At 36.8% G+C, this 26,408-nt stretch overlaps 1 protein-coding gene across 3 annotated transcripts in view; it reads left to right on the top strand.

The window, feature by feature from the left end:
* rtn3 (reticulon 3) overlaps nt 1–25,630 on the top strand; it is a 70,774-nt gene extending 45,144 nt beyond the window's left edge. For all 3 annotated transcript variants that reach the window (XM_028804073.2, XM_028804083.2, XM_028804064.2), the window contains 6 exons: nt 3,326–3,533; nt 10,255–10,393; nt 13,278–13,347; nt 15,200–15,246; nt 16,247–16,305; nt 22,063–25,630. In XM_028804073.2, the coding sequence (XP_028659906.1) occupies nt 3,326–3,533; nt 10,255–10,393; nt 13,278–13,347; nt 15,200–15,246; nt 16,247–16,305; nt 22,063–22,108 (569 nt within the window). In that variant the 3' untranslated portion in view covers nt 22,109–25,630. The remainder of the gene's footprint in view (nt 1–3,325; nt 3,534–10,254; nt 10,394–13,277; nt 13,348–15,199; nt 15,247–16,246; nt 16,306–22,062) is intronic.
* The last annotated feature ends 778 nt before the right edge of the window (nt 25,631–26,408 follow it).

The raw sequence follows: 26,408 nt of genomic DNA, 5'->3' as shown, positions 1-26,408 counted from the left end.
AATATTACAGCCCTCTGAATAATTAAAATACTGAGAAGTATACGTGATATCATTTCATGATGATATGAGTTAAAGCATGTTATTAAACATGGGAACACGGTGGCGCAGTGATTGTTCATGTCTTAAACAAGATTCTTTCTGCACCATGCACGACCTTCGATGAAATGCTTTATTATAGTAGTACTGTCTTTTTCAAACGTACTAACCCCCAGTTCCTGTCCTTATTTCTTTCTCCAAATACCACAATCAGCTCTGTAATAGACGTTAAGCCATCTGTAAGCTTAGAACGCCAATTCTTCAAAACTTTTAAGGAACATCAAAATATCTTCGTAATGTTTTAATTATTCTATCCATCTATCCTTCTAGCGTCGTGCCAGCCACAGCATGAATACAGTGCGAGGCTGGAGCAAACTGTGAACGAAGCTCAAGTTTCTCGCTAGCGCTGTGGGACTGTGTAGTTAAAGTTTGAGTTTTATCTGTATAATATAATATATTTTGCTGCATTTCATCTTAAAAATGATATTGTCATCATATATAAATACACGCTTTATAAAATGGCTTAGGTTGTGCAATATTATAACTATCATAAGTACAATTACTTCATGGTAACTTGCAAGTACAAACAGTTCTACAAGGAGCAATTGATGGACTGATTGAGTGCATGTATAGTTCTTGGGATGAAACTGTTTGTGAACCGCGAGGTCCGAACAGAAAAGGCTCTGAAGCATTGGTCGGATGAGAACAGTTCAAATAGCAAATGGCTGAGGAGTGTGTGCTTGATGCTGTATACCGATAATTCTCTTTCCGATCGCTGTAGATCTGTGATTCACACTCAGATACAGTGATATAAATACTCTAAGTGGTGCAATGAGAGTAATATGGAAAAAGATGATCCGCTGTGGCAACCCCTAACGGGAGCAGCTGACAGAAGAGTGTCAATGAGAGTAACAACGCTAAAGCAGTTATGGTATTTAGAATAGTTTGACCATTCTGTGGACCATTATATTGTTACAGGTTAATTACAATCAGATGCATTAAACTAATAAACAATATGCGGTTAATTTCAGTGTATTTATAAAGCCACATCAGGGATGTGGATCTAAAAAAGAAAGGGAAACCACACAGGAACAGTAGCACTGCTTTGACACTGGGTGCCGCCAGTCTGCAAAACCAAGCAGAGAACTTGCATATGAAAGGGTATGAGCTACCGTGGAAATGTGCGTGGCTTTACACCAAGTTTAGGTTTTATACATCGCGATTTGAACGTGGAAACGTTCTTACACAACATTTCTGTGCATAAGCACCGTTTATACATGAGGCCCCTGGTCCATGGTGATTATTTTCTGTTTTTTGAGTAATAATATCCGTTTGTTTGCGCTCCTGCGATCTTTACTATCTTTTTTTTTTTAATACTTTGTAATTTTCCTACTTTCATATTCTTTAACTTTCTCCACATGTGTATCGCGCCAACTATTTTTGTTTTTGAGCCTTTCGAATTCCACTGCTTTCATAATCTCTAACCTGCTCTGCATGTGTATGGCGCCAACATCCCCATTGGATGTGCTTTTTTTTCAATTCCACTTGTTCCGGGCTGGTAATTACTTTCCTTCTTTTCCGAATTTGCACCTGGATTATTCTTTTTCCTTTTTGTCTCTCCAACGCTTTTGAGTCTCCTTTCTCCGCGTTGCATTCTTCTTCGCTTAGTTGTCGGTTTCATTTATAACGTATTGTCCTTAGATAGATAATTTCCCCTTGGGATTAATAAAGTATACGCGCCGAGAGCCCTGGATCTGTGTGTGTTCAAAGCCAAAACACGAATGAGTGTGTTGCTGGCTGCCCTTGCTTTTATTTATTTGTAAGTAGAGCATGTCTTGCAAGAATCTCATGTTTGGCCACGGAGCGTCTCGCGGGGACCTTAATCTCTCTAGTCTTGCGGGTCTTTTAAGTGCCTTCCGTGATCTTAACATGAAGATCACGTATTGTAGCCGTACTGTTTCTCTACAGGATTTTTTTTTTTTTTTATAATAGTGAGAAATGGTTAAAACTACGTTTTTATAATTAAGCCTTGTTTCAGATATGTAAGTTATATTAAAAAACTAAACCATATGCATAAATATTTTTGTACATATTTTATTAAAGTATGTACAGTACTTTGAGATTTTATTTTAGTATTTTATGGTCACTAAACAATAAGCCAACACAATTTCTTTTTGTTAATAAAAAAATGAACAGTTAACACCCATGGTCTATAGTTTAATTATAAAAATACACTTTAAAAAAAGGACATAAGGTTTTTTTGTGTCTAGATATGCATGTGCTTAGTGTTTAAAAAAAAAAAAAAATAAAAATAAATATATATATATATATATATATATATATATATAATAAAATATAATATAAAACTCAGCTGTTCAAATAACATGAAGCCAGTGATCGGTATCATTTTTAAAATAAATAAAAATAAAAAAAACCTGATCGGAGCATCCCTAATGTTAGGTGATAGTATAACCAATGAAAATGAAGATTTGCCTAAAAATTGATAGTAGTGTAGCACAACAATTATTGTCACAGGACACACAGTAAATGTCATGCAATTTAATAGACATGTTATTTTAGGCTTTCTCTGAAATAACTTTTAAAAGTAATGGCCTATTATATTGCATGCACAAGGAAAGTAAACTGTACATTATTATATTTTCTGCCACTCATTAAATGTTGACTATATTTCGGGTATTTATTCCAGGTAAAGTATAAGAAAGGATGATGCAAGTCCTATTAAAATGTGCCTAGTAAAAACTAAAAAGCTTTCCTGTAGTTATTCCCTTATGTGTGTCATTTGACCCTGTGAAGAAGGATGGAGCATGCTGGTTTTGTGACAACTGCCTTTGGACTTTGAAATATGCAAGCTCTCAGAGGAGGGGTTAGGCCTAGTATTCTTGGAGTTGTTCCTAGAGTCATCAAAAACAGACACTCCCATGACCATTATCACCGTGTGAAGCACTGCTACACTACAGTGTTCTTGTACTGTATTAATAAAGGCTCTGTGTGAGTCCCATAGGGAAATTTGCGCTACAGGGTTGCGGAGTGAGGATGAGAGAAAGAGTTTGCTGTCGCAGTTATGTTTTTGTTTATAAAGCAGAACTGGATTTGTGCCAGCAGCCTAAACCTAGCAACTTCTAAATCATTTCTGTATTTATTTATTAGCAGGTGCCTTCATTCTGACAGACTATGTTATAATAAATGTATACATCTATGTGCATGTCAGACTTGACCCTGACTTGTATTTTTTTTTTTTTATTCTCCCCTCTCTTCTCCCCCCACTTAGTGCGAGATCTCATCTACTGGCGTGACCTTAAGAAATCCGGAACAGTATTTGCAGTGTCCCTCTTGCTCCTCCTTTCCCTAGCAGCTTTCAGCATTGTGAGCGTGGTCTCCTATCTTCTGCTTGCTCTCCTGTCTGTCACCATCACCTTCAGAGTCTACAAGTCTGTGGTGCAAGCTGTGCAGAAGTCTGATGAAGGACACCCATTTAAGTATGTATAAGATAACTGTATATACTCATTTGATGTATTTTAATGCATATATATGTACTAAGTTTATATACACTATTTAGCAAAACGTTTCAGGACACTTTACCTGTATGAGCGTGCTGGACATTCCATTCCAAAACCATCAGCATTACTATAGAGTTAGGCCTGCCTTTGCAGCTGTCGCAGCCTTCAGTCTTCTGGGAAGGCTTTCCACAAAATTTTGGAGTTTGTACATTTGTGAGGTCTTGTATGTTGGATGAGAAGATCTGTCTTGCAGTTGGCATTCCAGTTCATCCCAAAGGTGTTCAGTAGGGTTGAAGCCACAGCTCTCTGTAAGCCTCTCCTGGCTTTGTGCACAGGGGTGCAATCATGCTGTTATTAAAAAAAAAAAAAAAAGCCCTTCCTAAATCTGTTGCCACAAAGTTGGATGCGCACAATTGTCTAAAATTTCTTTGTAGCATTAGCATTACCCTTCATTGGTGGGGCCTAGCCCAAATCCTGAAAAAACACCCCAGACAATTATTCCTCCTCCACCAAATTTTAAAGTAGGTACTGTGAAGTACACAAGGTAGCATTCTTCAGGCATCGACCAGAACCATCCTTCAAACTGTTAGATAGTGAGACATGATTTATCACTCCAGAGAACTCATTTCCACTGCTTCAGGGTCTAATGGGGCCGTGCTTTACACTACTCCAGCTGATGCTTGGCATTGCAGATAGTGATCTTAGGTTTGTGTGCAGCTGCTCATGTAAAAAACCTGAAAGTGCATTATTCCTACACATATTGATATTATTGTGGTATAATTATAGGATGAATCATATCCTAATTATTGTAACTGAATTGCTGCTGTTCATTTTTATTTTTTGTTTTAGGCATGTACAGTAATCCCTCGCTATATCGCGCTTCGCCTTTCGCGGCTTCACTCCATCGCGGATTTTATATGTAAGCATATTTAAATATATATCGTGGATTTTTTGCTGGTTCGCGGATTTCTGCGGACAATAGGTCTTTTAATTTCTGGTACATGCTTCCTCAGTTGGTTTGCCCAGTTGATTTCATACAAGGGACACTATTGGCAGATGGCTGAGAAGCTACCCAATTTACTTTTCTCCCTCTCTTGCGCTGAGTTTCTCTGATCCTGACGTAGGGGGATTGAGCAGGGGGGCTGTTCACAAACCTAGACGATACAGACGCTCGTCTAAAAATGCTGAAAGATTATCTTCACGTTGCTATCTTTTGTGCAGCTGCTTCCTGAAATGACATGCTACACGGTGCTTCGCATACTTAAAAGCTCGAAGGGCACGTATTGATTTTTGCTTGAAAAACAAACTCTGTCTCTCTTTCTCTCTCTCTCTCTCTCTCTCTCTCTCTCTCTTTATCTGCTCCTGACGGATGGGGTGTGAGCTGCCACCTTCAACAGCTTTGTGCCGCGGTGCTTCGCATACTTAAGCCAAACAGCCCTATTGATTTGTTTGCTTTTCTCTATCTCTGTGACTTTATATGCTCCTGACGGGCACTCCTTTGAAGAGGAAGATATGTTTGCATTCTTTTAATTGTGAGACGGAACTGTCATCTCTGTCTTGTCATGGAGCACAGTTTAAACTTTTGAAAAAGAGACAAATGTTTGTTTGCAGTGTTTGAATAACGTTCCTGTCTCTCTACAACCTCCTGTGTTTCTGCGCAAATCTGTGACCCAAGCATGACAATATAAAAATAACCATATAAACATATGGTTTGTACTTCGCGGATTTTCTTATTTCGCGGGTGGCTCTGGAACGCAACCCCCACGATGGAGGAGGGATTACTGTATTAGGAATTTATTTAATCATAAGTTTCCTTCACACCGGATCTGTGGTGCATCCTTTTGATTTTCTATACTTAAGATGGCATGCCTTGTAGTGCTGCAGTCACTTTTTTATATCTTCCAGTCTGCAGCAGTGTTGCTTCTCTTCCACTTTATCAAGTAAATTTTATAGCTAAATAACACGCCTCAAAGTTGTGTAATTATGCATCCACTGTGAGATGAATAGAGAGCTTCTACTGAGTTCTCAGAAAAAGGTCAAGATTATCTACTTCCCTTGGTGTGGATGCTATACCATCTAGTCCTTTAAATCCAATGATGTCAAGATAAACCAAACATCTTTCTGGCATCTATCCCAGAGATTCATGTTGGGGTGATGACTATTGGAATATCATCCCAGAATGAAAGACATCTGCTGCTGTCATATACTTAGACTGAAATAAACCAGATTGTGATATGCTGAGACAGGATGAATAAGGGCTTTTTTTCATAGTTCTCCATAAATGTGTGCCACCACAGAACATTAGTCTAGGGTCATTTATAAAGTCTATGTGGGTTTTTCCTTCACTGAGTTTTTCCTTCACTGATTATTAAGAGTGCTATCTATTCAGTGCCTCCAAGTCTGTTTTATGAAATTCCAGAAATTGGCAACAGTGGCAGAGTATTGAACACATCACCATCAGCTAACACAGCATTTCAGAATTCTGATTAAAGTGAGTGCTTTTTCAGTTACAGTAAAACTCGGGTTAAAGTAAAAGGAGGAAGAAACTCTTTTGTTCCTCCCAGATCACTTGTTAGTATTTTGTAAATTTCAAATTCTTATTTACTAGGAAGAATGTTGTGTCCATTACTAGATTCTGAGTTACTCATCCTTATATTATTTACAATCATTTTATTCAGCCACAAATCTAGAAGTTATTTTGAATAAAAGGAAACTATTACATTTAAATGAACAGCCAACACTGTTTGTATATCTTGACTTAAGCATGTGTATGCTTAGGTTTGATGAGGCGGGAAGCTTACATACAAACTCCTAGAATGTCAATGTTACTGACAATTTGTTTCATGCTGTGTTTCACCTCATTCCCTCATAAACCCCAAATCACAGCAGCCTTTATTTATTTGTTTGTTTGTTTTTTAACTGTTTTTCCTTGCAAGTAGAAACATTTGCTTGCCAGTATACTTTTTAACTTCTATGGACATGTACAAAGAGAACTAGCAAAGATGTTTTGCCCTTTAGGGAAAGTATTATTTTTTTTTTTTTTTTAAGATTGCTGTTAATAATATACTGACATCCTGTCCAAGTATATATAATTTTATTTGCCCAATGCTACTCATTTCAAGTACTGTCATTCCTTTGAATGTCTGTGTATGTACTGGTGCTATTTGCCCCTTTTTATTTTTAAAGGCTGTATTATAGACACAGAAAATGTTGAAACCCTGGTGGTGAGGGGGAAAAAAAATGTATATAATAATGTTTTATTCCTACACTTACAAACAAATTCCAAAACCTGATAAGACATAAATGTATATCAGAGCATTTGGCATATTGTAAGGAGAAATACAGTAGTTTAGATGTCTAAAATATACCCTATGATCAATTTTACTTTCTTTCTTGTGATTTCTTTCACAGCAGATATATCTGCAGGCACAGAGAGCGTGCACCAGGGTCCTCAAATGTACTGAGCACAGTGAGCTTAAAACGTGTTAGAAAGGCAGAAGTAGTGTTGGGGAACATGCTGCAAAATACTTTATGTGGATCAATATAAATATACATACTGAAATGTGAAAGTAGATGTTGTGTGGGAGTAAACGTGTCATTGCAAACCTGTCTAGGATGTGACAAAACAAGGAGAACAAGCTTGCCTCAAAGTAGTTGCTGTTGTTGTAATATGAAATAGTATCCACTATAATACATGCTAACAAATTTGCAATACCACATGAATGATATGTAAGCCTCACCATTTTTATTAAAGACAAAAAAGTAAACTTCAGGATTTGCAGTTTTGCCACATTTAATGGTAGATATATCAGGTGGTAGTTAGTGAATGTTACAAGATTAACATGGAACACTGCTGCTGTCTTTGAGTTTTAAACATAAAGAGTCTATGCGTATATCTCTTTCTCTCTCTCTCTCTCTCTCTCTCTGTCTGCTTTTCACGAGAGAACCATTTAACGGATTTAGATCATTTTTTTTTTCTTTTCTACAATTGGCTTGAAAATTCTGGTTGATTTTGAGACTCCTCTCATTGTGCTAAGTTTCATAGTTCGCTTGAAGTACTAATTTTATTTGCGTGAATCAGAGAGTCACGAAGCGGACCAAGGGGAGGGGGGCGGTGCCTTCCTCACTCACGTGCCAGCCTCGAGGCGTAACCTAACCTCCACTTAGCTAACAAACGAGAGAACTACTTCACAGATTTAGATTTGCTTGAACATTCTGGTTGATTTTGTGACTTCTCTCATCGTGCTAAGAATTATAGTTCACTCGCAGGACCTATATACAGTAATCCCTCCTCCATCGCGGGGGTTGCGTTCCAGAGCCACCCGCGAAATAAGAAAATCCGCGAAGTAGAAACCATATGTTTATATGGTTATTTTTATATTGTCATGCTTGGGTCACAGATTTGCGCAGAAACACAGGAGGTTGTAGAGAGACAGGAACGTTATTCAAACACTGCAAACAAACATTTGTCTCTTTTTCAAAAGTTTAAACTGTGCTCCATGACAAGACAGAGATGACAGTTCCGTCTCACAATTAAAAGAATGCAAACATATCTTCCTCTTCAAAGGAGTGCGTGTCAGGAGCAGTGACTGTCACAGAGAGAGAGAGAAAAGCAAACAAATTAATAGGGCTGTTTGGCTTTTAAGTATGCGAAGCACCGCGGCACAAAGCTGTTGAAGGCGGCAGCTCACACCCCCTCCGTCAGGAGCAGACAGAGAGAGAGAGAGAGAGACAGAGTTTGTTTTTCAATCAAAATTCAATACGTGCCCTTCGAGCTTGTAAGTATGCGAAGCACCGTGCAGCATGTCATTTCAGGAAGCAGCTGCACAAAAGATAGCAACGTGAAGATAATCTTTCAGCATTTTTAGACGAGCGTCCGTATCGTCTAGGTTTGCGAACAGCCCCCCTGCTCAATCCCCCTACGTCAGGATCAGAGAAAGTCAGCGCAAGAGAAAGAGAAAAGTAAGCTGGGTAGCTTCTCAGCCATCTGCCAATAGTGTCCCTTGTATGAAATCAACTGGGCAAACCAACTGAGGAAGCATGTATCAGAAATTAAAAGACCCATTGTACGCAGAAACCCGCGATGCAGCGAAAAATCTGCGATATATATTTAAATATGCTTACATATAAAATCTGCGATGGAGTGAAGCCGCGAAAGGTGAAGCGCGATATAGCGAGGGATTACTGTATTTGCACTAATTCAAGACAGAGGCTGTGGGCCGAGGGGAGGGGAGAAGCAAGACATCAGGAGTAGGGAGCCTGGCAGGGCCCTCCACACTGTCCTGTTTCACTACTACATGGGCGGAGCCGTGGGGGACGGCTAGTCTATTATATATTTTATGTGTACAAAATAATTTTTGTTTGTTTTGTGCAGTAAATCGGTAAACAAATATAATACATAATGTATGGAAAGAACAAGTCAAGTTATGGCTAAGTTGCTGTCTTTTTGCATGTTTAAAAATTGTTGTTTTAAATTCTGTGAAAAACAAGAATGTATAATTGTATTATCATAGTATTTCCCTCTACTTACCCTTTACCTGTTTTTCTTCAGGGTAAGTGTACTCGTCAAGTTAGTTATTGGGTTGGTGTATTGTTGCACTTTAAGATTAACACAGACATACATAGCTACACACATACATAGCTATATGCATACACACAGACCGTAACCACCACAGTGCTCCATGAATGACACACACACGCTGATTAACCTCTAGCACTTTAAATCGCACAAGTGCTTTAGGAATAACACAGCCTGTAATAACGTTTTTTTGATGTTGCCTGAAACATCGCATGTCTTCCTTTCCCAGGCTGTAAACCAAATTGTTGTCCCAGATGTCCATCCATAAAGTAATCGATAGCCTGAGGTATCGGCTTAGTCCTCCTTTCCCAGGCTGTAAAACCAATTTAGCACTATGTTGTGAACAACTGTTATAAAAGTGAGGTGTAAGGGAAGAGGATATGCCTTTTTATTATAATGCCTATACAAGTGTCCTGCATCTGAATTCATCTTGTTGGGATTGAGCAAAATATAATAATAATAATATAGAGAATAATTTCTAGATTTTATACACCATAACAATAATTTAACCCTTTAACTTTTTATTATTTATGGATCCATTGCGTCTCGTAATGGTTTTGAAAGACAGGCCATGATAGCCTGTTTATTTTTGGATAGTTTAACTGTTTTTTTTGTATTTGTTGTTTTAACTTTCACAAGAACACTGTTTTATGAATATATTGATTACTTTATGGAGATCTGCACTACACTTTGAGACTGGAACACTTTTTTTTCAAAATAAAAGCATTAAGTACTTTGTATCATCTCTTACTTTGTGTGTATACTCATTGTTCAGCCGATCCTCAGTTTAGACCTAGCTATGTACCAGGTTCAAGTAGGAAAGGCCAGCCACAAGCAACATGGGCATCACATAGAGACAATCCAAACTTGATTCTTGTTCATGGCTGAAACATTTGAAGTAAAAATTTAATAAAATACTTTCTCTGTTTTGAAGAGGATCATGTAAGAAACCAAAGACTTGATTAGGAATATCAAAATGTTTTGTTGATAGCTTATTTGATAATCTGTTGTGTTAGAGTACAATTGTGGTGGCTTTAAGACTTTTTAACATTGAAGACGTAAATCTTTGTAAAAATGAGTTAATTCTCTTATTAAAACTAAAAATTACCTTTTCTTTTCCAGGGCCTATATGGAAAAGAATGTGACACTGTCTCAAGAGAGTTTCCGCCAGCAAGTGGACACAGCGCTTTCTCATTGCAATTGTATTCTTAAGCAACTGATGCGCCTCTTCCTTGTTGAAGACCTCGTGGACTCCCTCAAGGTTAAAACACTAACTTGCTATTGTAATGTATTTGTGGAGATGTTATGTGTTTTTATCCTTCTCACATAGAATAAAGATGTAAAAATCTGGTTTTATATAGTATGTGTATTTTTACTGTCACCTACCAAATAGAAGCCTTTTCTTATTGGCTTCATAGTATTCTAGTCAGGATTCCAGAAATCTTCTGCTTACATTAACACCACAATGCATACAACAAACATACATACATGAATGCTAAATGTTGCTGGAGTGAAAAGCAAGTAATTAGTGCTTTGAAGATTGTGTGTTGTTGTAAGCTGCAGGTAAAGAAGAGTGGTAGGTAGAAAATGTAACAAAGCTCATAACTTCTATTTTAGAAAATCCTGTTAATAACACTGCTCATCCAGGTGAGACATGTACATGGTTTGTCTGCCTGATCAAAAGTTATTAAAAATAGATGGCTGGGCAGACCAATTATCAATTGGTGTGTTTGGACTCTGGGAGGTTTAAAATGTTGAGATTATCAAAATTTCGAAATGGAATTTTTGGAGGATTACAATACTTTTCATATACGTCGTATATGAGAAAGTCAGGGAGGTCTAAAACGTTGAGATTCATCAAAATCTCGACATCGAATATTTGAACGATTACAATACTTTCCCTATATGTCATATATGAGAAAGTAAAAATAGGTTGGTATTTTTAAAGTCGGTTATTTCTTTACAATCATGGTATATAAAATCACACATATTCCTGATAGAGCCATTGTATTTTAAAGTGAAGCATTGTCTATACATTTTAAAGTCCTTGTCTGTTCTTTCAGCTTACAATTGTACTAATGGATACATGGTTCTATCAGTGAATGAAAAAAGCCTCAAGTCTTAATGAATACATCCATTTTTCAAGCCAAAAATGTTCTCAAATATGTATTTGCATATTTAGATAGCACACATTGTAAAATGGTGTATCCATTTTTTAGAAATGAAGAAAATAAGCACAATGCAATACATAATTGTGACATTCAGCCATCTTAAAAGGAGACTGTGCACTTTACAACTGCTGTTCGTTTTCTCCCATGGCATCTTTCAGAGCCAACGGTGTGGATTTACCTTGGAAAGTCATCACGAAGTGCTGTTAGTGACACTGAATGTTGATGCCCTGATGTGAATTGCTACTGTATCATTGTTCTGTAGACAGGCTATAATAACTGAAAAGGGCACACTTACATTCTTTCACAATACAGAAGCTTAAGTAATGATATCTCATTATTTCAGCAGCCTCTTCTACCATACAATGATATGTGCTTCCAGCGCACTACGCTCCACTCAGTGTCGGAGGTCACCTTTATGCCACACTTTTCCCTCCACTCCTCATCTGTGGCTATGCATCATGAGCACAGTCTTGGTCAGCTTTTTTTTTCTTCTACCAAACAGGCAAACTACTAATAATCTGTCAAACAAGGTAAAGCTATTAGTCTCCAAACAAGGTGATAGTTTACAGGTCCTGGCAATTGCTGTGTCCACAGTCTGCGCCTTTGGCCCCCAGCCATCAATAGTGCTGCTTCTGCTGGTAGCACAGATGTATCATTCCTGCCTCGCAGTGCCATGGTCTGCATGAGTTTTCCATGTTATTCCCATGTATTTACAAATGGTTTATTTTTTAAAAGTACTACGAAACTCTTATGTGCTCTTTTCACTATGAATCTCTCTCTGTAGGCAATGTAAAAGAACACAGACTGGGTGAAAGTAAATGTCATTTAGCAAAAAATAATCATATAATGTAAACATACATCTGTCTGTTATTGTAAACTTTGCCAGAACATAACTGTTGACAAAACAGAACTGCAAAGGCAAAAGTAGAATTTTAAACAGAATATAGTTTGGAGCTGTGTGCTTGTTGGGATTTCAAAACTCCACCCATGATGGAGACTGTGAACACACCAGGCGAAAGAGGAATGTATTCTTACTTCAAAAAAATAGTTCCAAGAATTGGTAATTTTTCTAGTTTTCTTTCATTTTTGCAAGAATGACTCCTAAATGTGAAAAGTCTGATTTTCTTGAATTGAAATCTTTGCTGCTTCAAAGTGAACATATTTGTTTTTTTTGTTTTTTTTTCTTTTAAGATTTTTACAGTCATCAATGAACCCATGTATACATTAGTCCCATTGTATAAACTTCATGAACAGACAAGGTAGTTTTAAAATTTCTGGGGAAAAAAAAGCTTCAGAACACAATGTTATGTTGCAAATTTACATTCCATGATTGTGAAGAAATAAAATTGACAAAGAGTACTGTCCTGTGCAAGCCAAGTTTCTTGTCCACTACAAAGTAAAACTGTTGTGTTGCTCAGCATAAAAAGGATTAGCATCTGTATTTCCATCCTGTTGCCATGTCTGTGTCATTTCAAAAGATGGTGCATCACGAACATTTTTAGTAATATGCATCATCACAAATATTAACACTGCTTTTACAAATCCCATACCAAATAGCATATAACAAAGACACAAGCATTGCATGGTGCACTGCTAATGCTGAAGTCTACATTGATAACTAAGAAAATATGAAAAATATGGGAAAGCATATGAATTACTAGACAGAAATTTAGATTTACAGTTAACCTGGCTTCATATCCTCCACATTTTAACCAACTTTATTTTCCACAAACATCTAATTGAAACTAAACCAAACATGCCTAATGAACACTATATCTATGACCCCTTTTAGCATGCAGTGTTATAGGTGAGAATTTAAAATAACCACACAATGCAGTTGGCATCAGAAAGTAACTACTAATATCAAAGTGGCTTTAGCTGAATTTCCATGTTTCTTTTTGCCTATGCCTCCTTAGATTCTGTTTGCAGCTTTGCATTATTTTTATGGTCACCCTTATTTGTATTCTTCCACAGCTTGCTGTTGTGATGTGGCTTCTTACTTACGTTGGTGCAATCTTCAATGGCATCACACTGCTGATTATTGGTGAGATATTACAGCTGTATGTTATGAATAGTATTACTTTTAGCCAGTTAAAACAGTACCCATCTAATATACTCTTATATGTACTAGCCCCACTGTTAATGGCAGGTGGTAACTGTGTCATGCACTACTAGACTCAAATTGAAATCATCTATTTATTTTGGCACTTTTATTTAGGGGAATAACTTCATAGCCACCCACTTAAGCTATGCAATGAAAGCTTGATTTATACAGTGGATATAAAAAGTCCACAGACCCCTGCCAAAACTGCAGATTTTGTGTAATTAAAAATTAAAGTTAAATCCTGTTGGAACTTATTCCACCTTCATTGCAAAACTACAATCTATAAAATGAAGGTAAAAACAAATCAAACTGTTTAGTGAAAAAAGAAAAAGAATCATAAAAACTGGTTGCATTAATATGCACACCCTTTAATAATCAAATAGTATTCACCTGACATCAATTAAAGTGGCTCTGATTGAGCTCAGATAAAGTTTGGATGTACCTGTAGGATTATTTTGATATCCTTTTGGTTGCAGTATACAGTACTCCAAAAGCCATGGTCTGCAGAGAGCTTTTAAAACATGAACGGGATCTAATGATTTAAAGGTATCAGTTAGGACAGGTTTACAAAAAAGTATCCAAAGCATTAAACATCCCTTGGAGAACGGTGAAGACAGTCATCAACAACTGGAGAAAATATGGCTCAACTCTAACTCTACCATGATCAGGACGTTCCTCCAAGATTGATGAGAAGACAAGGAGAAAACTGTTCAGGCAGGCGACCAAGAGGCTGCAGCAAACATTAAAGGAGCTGCAAGATTTCCTGGCAAGTACTGGTTGTTCCCTACATGTGACAGCAATCAACCAAAATTTTCATATGTCTGGGATGTGGGGTAGGATAGCAAGATAAAAGCCTTTTCTCACAAAAAAATATCCAAACCTGGCTAAACTTTTCAAAAAGATTGAGTACTGTAATAAAATCAAAAGGTGCTTTAATTACATATTAGTTTAGGTGGTGTGCACACTAATGCAGCCAGGTTTTTGTATGTTTGCGTGTTTCCTTTTTTCACTAAAGTTTCTTATTTGTTTTCACCTGCTTTGAATAGATTGCAATTTTACAATAAAAGTAGAATAAGTTCTGAAAGGATTTATCTTGGTTTCATATCTTATTACACAAAATCTGTGATTTTTGGCAGGGGTGTATAGACTTTATATCCACTGTAAATTATGCCCATATCAAAATCCTAATAGATTATGTTTTGTCATCATGAAGCATTGACTTACTATTTTAAAACTTTTCAAATAGGAGAAAATGAAATGTACCTGTTATAAGTCATAGCTGGACATTCCAGTCTAACACACTGTGTTATTCCACAAGACCGTCATTATTCAGCGTAAATTGAACATAAATCTGAGTCATGTTCTAGAGGAGTTCTAAAGGACGTTTTATTTTGCATCTACTAACATTATATTCCATGGGAGGACTAACTTGCATTAATTTTCTCACTCTCAGAAAACTGATGTTTGCTGTGTGTGCTGTTCTTCCTTACATAACGTATGTTCTTTCTAGCTTATCTTCATTGCTTTTAATTCATGTTCCTGTTTTTTTTTTTCTGAAAAACTGTCTTGACCAGACCGCATTCTTCATACTTGACAATTCTTTAGATAATCAGTAGCTATAATAGGAAATTTTAGTTTTATGTCTCTGCATTTACTGTGTGTTGTCAGTAAGATGGCCTACACAGTACATTACGCTTGTACCAGCATACCTAAAATTTACAGCATGTGTTCTGTACATTGTGTAACATGTACTTTTATGTTAAACTGATCTAAGTTTATTTTTGTTTTGCAGCTGACATTTTAATATTCAGTGTTCCTGTCTTTTATGAAAAGTATAAGGTGAGGAAGTTAATTATGCACCATGGCACTTTACTTTAGATACAAGTACTTTATAGGTATACTGGCAATTACATAATTCGCAGATTTAAGTCAGTCTTTCTCAGTCATGTAATGCTTATAGTTTAGAATATCACACTATTTAAAATAAACCCAAAAACATTTTTTATAACCCTGTAAATAGACTGTCTTCACTTATAATTTATACTACAGTGTACAGCCATACTGCTGCTAGTGTGGTGCTTTTTTTTATTTAATCTGTTTATTGAAGATTTTTAATTTTGCAAAGGGGAAAATACAACTGTTGATTGTTTGAAATACTGTAATGTATTTCACTGAATATTTTATTGAGTATGGTGCTTTTTAAACATATTATATTTACTATAATTTTTGTGATATCTTTTTCCTTTTAAAGTTTTCTGCTCCAAAAGAATATAAAATATATTAATGAGGAAACTGTTGGTGTATCTAACCTTTCCAATGGGGAGGGTTTGGAACACATTTCTGGGTCAGGTTATTGAAGGATATGCTATGCTGTTTTCTGACAAGTTGTATCATGTACTGGAATTGTTTTTTTTTTTTTTTTTTTCTTCTTATAAATAAAGATGTTTGAAACAGATTTCCTCATCAATTGCAAAGTATGAAAATCTGGATGGGGGAAAGTGGAATACATTTATGGCAACAATTTTGAATTGAATATTAATTTTGTGTCCCTTTTTGTAATCTGTTTCTATAAGCTGAAAGCATCGACACAAAATAAAACCCTTAATGTGTTTAAGGCCAAATTGGGATCATCACTGCAAGTTCAAAAGAGGCCCTTATATTTCATAGCTATTAAAATGTTAAGTTATAAATATTTGTCCGCATCTTCCCATATTACAGATTTAGGCAAATCCATACCTATTTTTGATGTAGTATACAATATGCAAATTCCATTGCAATCGCACATTCCTAATTACAGCTTTAGCTTCTTAAACATTTTGTCTGCTTTGCTTCTTTTTAGGCTCAAATAGACCACTATGTTGGGATGGTTCGTGAGCACATTAAATGTGCTGTTTCAAAGTAAGTCAATTTCTAGTCTGTTTGAATGACAAGTTTAGTTCTGAGAACTTTTGTAGTTTAAAATTCAAATTTTTCATTTGAGTCATTAAGCAATTCATGTTTGTAGTTGTTCTTAGAAACAAGTTTACGTCATACTATTATTTTTTTTTTTGTGAAATTCCTAACAAAACCTTATGTGAGAGAATAAAGTTTTTGTCAGAATTTTTATCCAGAATGACTACTGAGACATGCAAGTAAAAATATCTTTGTAAATTTCTGATATGCCTATGTTGTTTTGTAAAATTTTTGGTTTCAGATTTAAACACAAGTAAGAGAAGCAAGCTCTCACTGGAGACCATGAAACGCTGTAGGCTTAGGTTTGCATAACATCTATATATTATATATATATAATATATATAAATGTTCTCTGTTAAAACAGAAACGTTCACCTAAAAAAACACCGTGGAGGTTCAGCTGAGACATTAATTTGTTTTGATGGTCACTATTTACATTGTTTTTTCAAATAGTCAGTCAGATATTTATTAAATGGTGATGATGTCTAATCGGCAGTCAAACTTTTGCAGTGATATAAAATGTTACATATTTTAATAAACTTATTGATGAGGATTTTCAGTTAATAATATGCAAGTAAAATGCTTCTTTCTGTATTTTATATTAAAAACCCTAAGCTAGCTTGGTGTCGCTATGGATGACTTATTAAAGTATACTTCTTTCACCGAAAGCTTGTAGCTCATTTTTTATTTGTATTAAGTTATGGAACATTCAACAAATTCATCAATTTCCTGGTCAGTCCCCATTATATAGAGGCTACACTTCCTCAGAGCCTGACAGGAGAGGTGTGTTACTGTAGGCAGATATTGCTTCTGCCCACTAGCAACACAAGATATTTTTAGGGTATCTGTGGCCAGGTAATAGAATCCCATTTGGGATGTGTCTTCCCCTGCAGTTTGAACTGCTACCCTGATCTATGTGTGAATTCACTCTTTTTTTTTAAAAATGTATCAGTGTTTTCTACCAGCTAACTAAGTGGCATTTATAATCTGAGTTTCTAGCACTTTCCTGTAAATGGATAATAGAATGCAAAACATGTTGAATTCCCCTTTCTACTGAAAGGACAATGTTACATGTATTAACCAGATAGGAAATTCAAAATAAGAGTGTATTTTTTGTATAAATTAAACATTTTACTTTACATTTGCAGAATATGACAACTAATATATATATCTCAGTGGTGACTGCTCTAAGACTACAAGTGAAGCTCCGCTTCCTCTACTATGTCAGAAAATAAATGCTCATATATGCACTGTCGTATTTGTATTGGTTTTAATAAAAGTGCGCTAGAACGCATTCAACTTCATGACTAGCTCGTTCAGAATCAGGTATTTATTGTACAGTAGATTGTTTGACGCGATTTTCGTCATACATTTCCGTGCAGCACAGCAAATTAAACCCTCCTGAAGCCCAGCTTCACTGGAACTCTATGGGCAAGCACAGAGGAGCTTTTTTCACTGCAGAAAAGCTGGACGGTAATTGGATAAATGCACCAAAATCGTCACTTCCAGGGAAGCTCAACTTCTCTGGGAGTGAATGGAGCAGTGGGCGGGCCAGGATGCTGGGCTACTGCATGATGATTGGAGGAGCTGTTTAAAGGGCGGAACCCCTTTTTTTGATTGACATCATGTCTTAAGTATACATCAGCACTACAGAGATTCGAGTTCAGTCCCATGCGGATTTGCAGGTGAAGTCGTACGACAAACTGCTGCACTCTGTTATGTTTGCTGGTGATATAAACCATTTTTGTTTGTACAAATCATTCTTTAAATAATAAAAAAAACATATTATAGCGTTCTTGACTTTGCTCCTTGTTTCAGCATTGTAAAGTTAGTTCATTCATATAATTAAAGTAGCTCGTAGAAGGGGAAACTAGCCAGCTAGCAAGCTGTGCATAATGGCAGACGCAGACGGTGCTAATATTGTTGACCTGCTTTTGGCAAAACCATTTAGTAGTCTTCCTTACGAGGAGAGACTCAGAATTAAACGGTAGGGCAGACCCAACGCCCAGGATTGATCTGGTGCAAAAATCAGGAAAAAAACCCGGTCTTTTCAGCTCTCCTGGTATGATAAGGTGAACTGGCTGACTGGAAGTGCTGTGACAAAGAAAATGTACTGTTGGCCAAGCCTCTTGACGAAACCTTCTCAGGGAATGGGATGTGTTTGGTCAAACGTGGGTTTTGGGGATCTGGGTAACTTTGACAGGGCATACAAAAGGCATGAAAAGTGCAAAGAACATGCGAGTTCATGTGCAAGGTTAAGTTGTCTGGGCAGGGTCAGGGTTGAACATGCAATCAATGAAGGTCTTTGCATTCGGGTGGCAAAACATAATGAAACAGTAAAAAAAAAAACAGGGCCTTCCTAAACCGTCTAATTGATGTGACTTCCTTGCATGGCCGTCAGGAGCTGGCATTCAGGTGGCATGATGAGAGTAGTGAATCAGCAAATAAGGGGAATTACAGGGAATTTACAGAAACATTAGCTAAATATGACTCTATCTTGGCCACACAATTTCATTCATCAGCTTTTGACAAGATTACCCAGGATTAGAGCATGGATGATGACACATTAGATGCTGCCAAAGGCTTCATAATGAAACTGGAGGATTTTGAGTTTGTGTTCATGTTGTACACATATGAATAAATATTCTCTGAGATAGATGTTGTCTTTGATATTGTCCAGCAAAGGGCTATGGATGTTCTTTACTGCAAAAAAAGAATTGGGTCTCTCCTTGCTATTGTCAAGGAGAAGAGGTCAGAGGAGACTTATCAAGCAGTTTATGCAAAAGCAGCAAATCTCACATCAGACCCTCGAGATGAACCTATTAGAAAGCACCATCTGTCACAATTACAGGATCCCCAGGACCACTACAGAAATTTGTACATGGCCATCCTAGACAATCTCATGGAGCAGATTTCTCAGCGTTTTTCAAATTTGGAAAGCATGAGCTTCTTAGAATTAGTCAATCCAGGGAAATTTGATGAAATGAGACAAGTGTTTCCAGAGGAGGCATTTGAAAGTGTGCTGAAAAGTTATGGCCATTTCTTTGACTCAGGGAGACTGAGATCTGAACTTCAAGTACTATATTCAGATCATGACTTACAGAGGAGCAGGGGTAAGCTGTGTGATTTCTTGGTGTTTCTTAAAGACATGGAGTTGAATAGTGCAATGCCTCAGCTATACAAGCTGTTGTCGTTAGTGGCAACAATTGGCGCTACATCTGCAGGTGTAGAGAGGAGCTTCTCCTGTTTAAAACGGGTCAAGTCATACACCCGCAACACGATGGGCCAAGATCGTTTGAGCAACCTTGCTCTCCTGGCCATTGAGAGGAAACTGGTTAAGTCCCTGGAAAAGACGGACAATTGGTACGACAGGGTCACAGACCATTTTCTGCAAAAGGAACGGAGGGCAGAATTTACGTACAAATAACATAATGAATTTTATGATGAAGGCCTAATATGAGCTTCCCCTGTTTCAAAAGCTGCAGCCGCCACTGATGTATAATATAAAAAAAAATCAAAACAACCATATGCTAGGAATACTGAAATGTGATATGTCAGTGTTGACTGTTCCATCTGAGATTGACCTGAGATTTTTTTTTTTATTTGATTGAGGAGAACAGGAAAATATGTGACTGACTGGCTTTGTCATTGCTCTTGCACAATCAAGCTTTATCCGTTATTTCCAGAGAATGTAACGTCATGTTGTGAGCCCAGAACCATGAGAGACAACATAAGATTTGTAGGGTTTTGAAAACTGTGAGCTTAACTAATGAAAGGGTCACAAAAGGTCATTAAGCACTTTAACATTACAGGTGCTGGTCATAAAATTAGAATATCATGACAAAGTTGACTTATTTCAGTAATTCCATTCAAAAAGTGAAACTTGTATATTAGATTCATTCATTACACACAGACTGATGTATTTCAAATGTTTATTTCTTTTAATGTTGATGATTATAACTGACAACTAATGAAAGTCCCAAATCCAGCATCTTGGAAAATTAGAGTATCAATTAAGACGAATGCAAAAAAAGGATTTTTAGAAAGGTTGGCCAACTGAAAGGTATGAACATGAAAAGTATGAGCATGTACAGCACTCAATATTTAGTTGGGGCTCCTTTGGCCTGGATTACTGCAGCAATGCGGCGTGGCATGGAGTCGATCAGTCTGTGGCACTGCTCAGGTGTTATGAGAGCCCATGTTGCTCTGATAGTGGCCTTCAGCTCTTCTGAATTGTTGGGTCTGGCGTATTGTATCTTCCTCTTCACAATACCCCATAGATTTTCTATGGGGTTAAGGTCAGGCGAGTTTGCTGGCCAATCAAGCACAGGGATACCATGGTCCTTAAACCAGGTACTGGTAGCTTTGGCACTGTGTGCAGGTGCCAGGTCCTGTTGGAAAATGAAATCTGCATCTCCATAAAGTTCGTCAGCAGCAGTAAGCATGAAGTGCTCTAAAACTTCCTGGTAGACAGCTGTGTTGACCTTGGACCTCAGAAAACACAATGGACCAACACCAGCAGATGACATGGCACCCCAAACCATCACTGACTGTGGAAACTTTACACTGGACCTCACACAACATGGATTCTGTGCCTCTCCTCTCTTCCTCCAGACTCTGGGACCTTGATTTCCAAAGGAAATGCAAAATTTACTTTCATCAGAGAATATAACTTTGGACCACTCCGCAGCAGTCCAAAGGCGAGATGCTTCTGACGCTGTCTCTTGTTCAAGAGTGGCTTGACACGAGGAATGTGACAGCTGAAACCCATGTCTTGCATACGTCTGTGCGTGGTGGTTCTTGAAGCACTGACTCCAGCTGCAGTCCACTCTTTGTGAATCTCCCCCACATTTTTGAATGGGTTTTGTTTCACAATCCTCTCCAGGATGCGGTTATCCCTATTGCTTGTACACTTTTTTTCTACAACATCTTGTCCTTCCTTTTGCCTCTCTATTAATGTGCTTGGACACAGAGCTCTGTGAACAGCCAGCCTCTTTAGCAATGACCTTTTGTGTCTTGCCCTCCTTGTGCAAGGTGTCAATGGTCGTCTTTTGGACAACTGTCAAGTCAGCAGTCTTCCCCATGATTGTGTAGCCTACAGAACTAGACTGAGAGACCATTTAAAGACTTTTGCAGGTGCTTTGAGTTAATTAGCCGATTAGAGTGTGGCACAAGGTGTCCTCAATATTGAACCTTTTCACAATATTCTAATTTTCCGAGATACTGAATTTGGGACTTTCATTAGTTGTCAGTTATAATCATCAAAATTAAAAGAAATAAACATTTGATTAAACATCAGTCTGTGTGTAATGAATGAATCTAATATACAAGTTTCACTTTTTGAATGGAATTACTGAAATAAATCAACTTTGTCATGATATTCTAATTTTATGACCAGACCTGTAAATGTTGACGAATAGCAAATTTAAATATTGGTCTCCTGGCAACAGTAGAAATTAGTAATGTGCACACCATTGCTCTCATCCAAAATGAGATGTTGAGGCAAATAAATCTGCACTATACTGTAGGTATGCATTAGTTAATGTACTTTGATTAATGGTCTGTTAACTGCTCCTACTTGAAGTTTTTTTTCCTCTTAATTGAATTGGTAAGAAAGATTTTATTGTACCAAGGAAGTCTTTAAATTAGGGTAAAGTGCATGTAACATTCTTGCATTTTTAACCTTTTCTTATCCTCTTTGCAGGGTCCAGGCGAAGGTTCCAGGTGTGGCCAAACGTAAAGCTGAATAAAAAATTTCATCACAACCCCATCCCTACACTCCCTGTACTGCACTGAGTCAGCTAGTAAAGCTATTTAATAATTAATGTAACAGTAAAACTACACTTGCAAAGGAATGTGCTCACCTCAGCTTGAGCCAGCATCCATGTGTCTTTGCAAAAGTTGTAATGTGAAAAACATTCTAGAAGAAGAGAGAGAAAAATAAGTTCAGTGGCTTTTTTTATATTTATTTTTGCTTGTTTTTGTCTGAACTTTGCTAAATGTGACTATAGGGTTCTTCAAGCCACTGTTTAAATGATGTGTAAAACACAGAAGCAGAAGTCATTTGAAGAGACATAAAAACCTACCCCCACAAGTATGGAAGTGTGCCACGCGAGATGGTGTGATTGCATTTCATTACCAGTTACAGTTGTTATTTGATAAGTGCTTACTTCAGAAATCCTGTTGAGGAACACTTAATGGTCATAATTAGACTATACAATTTTTTTTTTTAAATTTGAAATGAAAAAGTTTAGGGCCTCTTGCATGCACTAATTTATACAATGGGTCACATTAACTTTTCATATTAAATACCAAGTGCTTTTGGATATCAGTTTTATCTTTTTTTTCCCTTTTTAACAAGATTTATTTTCATCACTTTCTAAGCCCTCTAGTTCATAATTCTTTATATTGTCAATTTTTTACACTGAAATGTTTTTGGGGGTGGAGGAAAATAGTAGTGCTCATTAGCAGCACAAAGGTTTCGGAAGTGCTTTATGTTAATTAAAATTGATCTTTGAAAAGTTTAAACATGGGTGCCACAGTTCTGTGATGTGTGTTGTGAAATCATATATAGGAGAAATTCCTTGACTTTTCCCCCTCAATTTAATTACGTTGACTAACAGAATGTAGCTGATAGAGTTTATATGCAGATGCTAGATGTTGTTTAAATGTCTTGGTTGAAGGAATTGGTCAAATTTAGACTTTCAGTCTGAACCCAGGCACTGGAATACTTAACATACATAGAGCTTCATAAAGTGCATGCAAGTTTGCCTGTTTTTAAGTGGAACTGTCCATCACCACTTATTGAAGGATTAACATCTAGAAAATACTTAACCCACATCTTATGGTTGCCAACCCTAAACACTTTACCAGTTGTCATGGCCTGGCTTCCTTTCTACTTCCATTTATCTCATAACAATCTGCAGATGAGTTGCTTTTGCTAAAGTGAACTCTGGCATCATGACCATGCCATTAGCACAGTAAACTCTCGCACCTATGAAATATTCCAGATCATCATATCCTCCTCCTTCAGCTGTCATTCATGTTGCCAACAGCAAACCCCCTTTCACTATTGTTTTAACTGATCCAGTAGAGGGGTACAAAGTAATTTTTTAAGGAAGGCTCAGTACACTGTTCAAGTTCTAGAGTGTTGAAGAAAAGTCTGAAGTAGTTTGTTTTGTGAAAGAGACCAGAAGCTCTACCCTGTTTATTTGGAAGAAAGCAAGATAAGGTTTTTGAGTAAGAAAATCAACAAAAAAGGGCACAATTGTTAGAAACCAGTGCAGCAGATCTCAGGCCTGCTTGTCATTTTTTTATTTTTAACACTTGTTTGACTGTTTTGAGCACATCTGAGGTAGTTCCAGATTGAGGGATATCAGATATGTTAAGACATAAAATTCTGTGGTTTATTGGTTTACAGAAGCTAATCTGATACAAATTATTACAGAAATTTAAACTGAACAAATATCCAGATGGAATACCACAGTCAGTTTTTTTTTTCAACATTAGTTATAATTAATTTGTGTCCTTAAAATTAAAAAAAAAAAAAAATTGGTGAAGTCTTTCTATTCATTATGTACAATATTCAATGTGTGTAATATAGAACACTTTTGGGTTTGAAATGTTGAGGTTCATCACTGTGCAGAATACAGTGTTTTTAATTTTTGTGTGTTTCTTGTCAAGAAAATCAAGAAAAATAGACAAACCTTTCCATCTGTTATAACATACACCATGATATTTATATCATTCATTTTAGTACTATTTAGAATCGAGGAGCTCATGCTCTCTCTTTGCTTTAGTAAATGCTGCAGCTCCTGTAAAGTATTTTGGAAGATGTTTTGCCTTAAAATTAACAGAGTAAAGGAAATGCTGTCTACCCAATTTGATAGGCCTTTTTGTCTACCACACTGTACTTTATTAGCAAGCACCCATTCCTCTAGTTCAATTATTTTGTTTTAATATGTGTAGGTTTGGACTTTTTTTTTTTCTTTTCAAAAACAAGTATTACCAGACTTAATTTACTGATTTGTAGAATATATGTAATGTAATTCCAAACGTTTAGGTTAAAGGCATGACTGAATGTTGCATAATACCCCTCAGATCTTTATCTAGAGTTATATTTAAACAATTTAAGATAAACTAAAATGTAAAAGTGAATGAAACATGTTTTAAGGAAACAAGGTGGAGCCAAGTTATAAAAAGAGAAACAATACACATTTTGCCCAAAAATGTACCTCTCAGTAACATGCTTGTCTTTCATTTACATAATTGCTATATTTCCATAACTGAATGCAGGACTCGCTACTCTAATTCATATTTATTGAAGATTGTTAAATGTAAAATTATATAACTACTTAGTATGTTTTGGCTTGTATTCAGTATTAAATTGAACTGAATGAGACTGCCACCGTTACATTGGGCCCCAGATAGTTGGACATTACTCATTATTTTAAGGAAGAGTGCAGAAAATGTTTGCAGTGTAAGCAAATTTACATGTGTAAAAGAAGTGTGATTGGTGTACCATTATGACACTTGAGTAATTGTAATACTGGGCAGTGATATTTACTCTTGCCCACAGTTTCTGAATAAATATCTTTATCTTAAATATTAGTTGTGTTTTAGGTAGTTATATTTTAAATGGCTGAAAATTGACTAGCCAATAACATGCAAGAGATTTCTATTACTTGTGCAATTTTTAGGAATCAAAGTTGTTGACTTATCCCCAGACTTTTTGTTTGTATTGATTCCATGCATTGAGAATTATTGACTTTTGCAATTAAAATGACAGAGGACACCCTTCAAGCCTGAACATTCAGTGTTTATGAAAATACAGTCTGAGTTTAGAGAGAGAGAGAGAGGGAGGGAGATTGAAGGTTTACATAATCAGGATTGGGGATTTTTGTGTTTGAGACAATTCAATGTAGGAAGAATACAGAAACAACTTTCTCTTGTTTTACCAATATGGCTCATGATCTTGGGTGGAATTTTTCAGTCTACAGCCATGCATTTCTTGTCCATACTTAATGCTAATTTTTGTTGATATTTTAGTGAAAGTGTGAAGATATATGCATTTGCCTCCCTTCCATGATATTTGTTTTCTAATTCTGAAGCAAGCAAAATTGGTTTTGTTTAATGTAGAAATCAGTATACTAATGCTCTGTTTGTTAGGCGTAAATATAGTAAATATTCAGAAGAATAGAATGAAAATGAGATGAAGTCCTTGTTTCCTATACCAGTGTCAATGTGATACTAATAAACTGGTGGTAAGTAAACTTGTTGTGTGTGTTATTTTTATCAGCAATGCTCGAGGGGGCTGAAGAGGGCCACTCCAGCCGAGTATTTCTTGGGGTAGCTGGAGTGACCTGATGTTCACAGGGTGTTCCTGCATAAGGCCGAGGGGCGGCAGTGGGAGACAAAAGAGGAAGGTGAGATGCTCGTGATAAAATAAGTTGTCCTGTTGACAGACACGGCCATCTCCTCTTGCTGCAGGATTCCATTGGGGTTAGCAGAGGAGACATTGATTTTAGAGGGTCCACCTTGGAATTGTGAGGGTTTTTTTTTTTTTTTTTGTTTTTGTTTTTTTTTAAACGTGAATCCTGCCTTGTTATTTTAACCTTGTTTGTAATGGAATATTGGATGGATTTATTTATTAGATTGTTTTAACCTCCACCTTCACTTAGGATTACTTATTTTGAAGACTTTGATCACTGCACTGTTTGGACACTGTTTATTTGGTTGCTGTTTTAATAAAAGCACTGAGCACTTTTTGCACCAACCCCTTGCTGGAACCAGTGTGTGCCCTCATTTGCCTGGCTCATCTCTGTTCATGACTGTTGACAGTTCCGGGTTGAAGAGGCTCCCAGTAGTGACAAGGGAGTGTGGAGCTGACCCAGACCAACACAAACATAAATGTTGCGGTGCATTACCCTATAAAACTTTGTGACTCTTCAAGCAAGTGCGGAAAAGACATACAAAAACAAATGTATGGGGATAAAGTTATATTCTGCATTTAAGTATTTTATTGGTACAACGTCTCTTTTTTTGGAATTA

This window comes from Erpetoichthys calabaricus, chromosome 1, assembly GCF_900747795.2.
Source record: "Erpetoichthys calabaricus chromosome 1, fErpCal1.3, whole genome shotgun sequence".
Classification (NCBI taxonomy): domain Eukaryota; kingdom Metazoa; phylum Chordata; class Cladistia; order Polypteriformes; family Polypteridae; genus Erpetoichthys; species Erpetoichthys calabaricus.
This window is presented reverse-complemented; position numbering and strand designations above follow the sequence as displayed.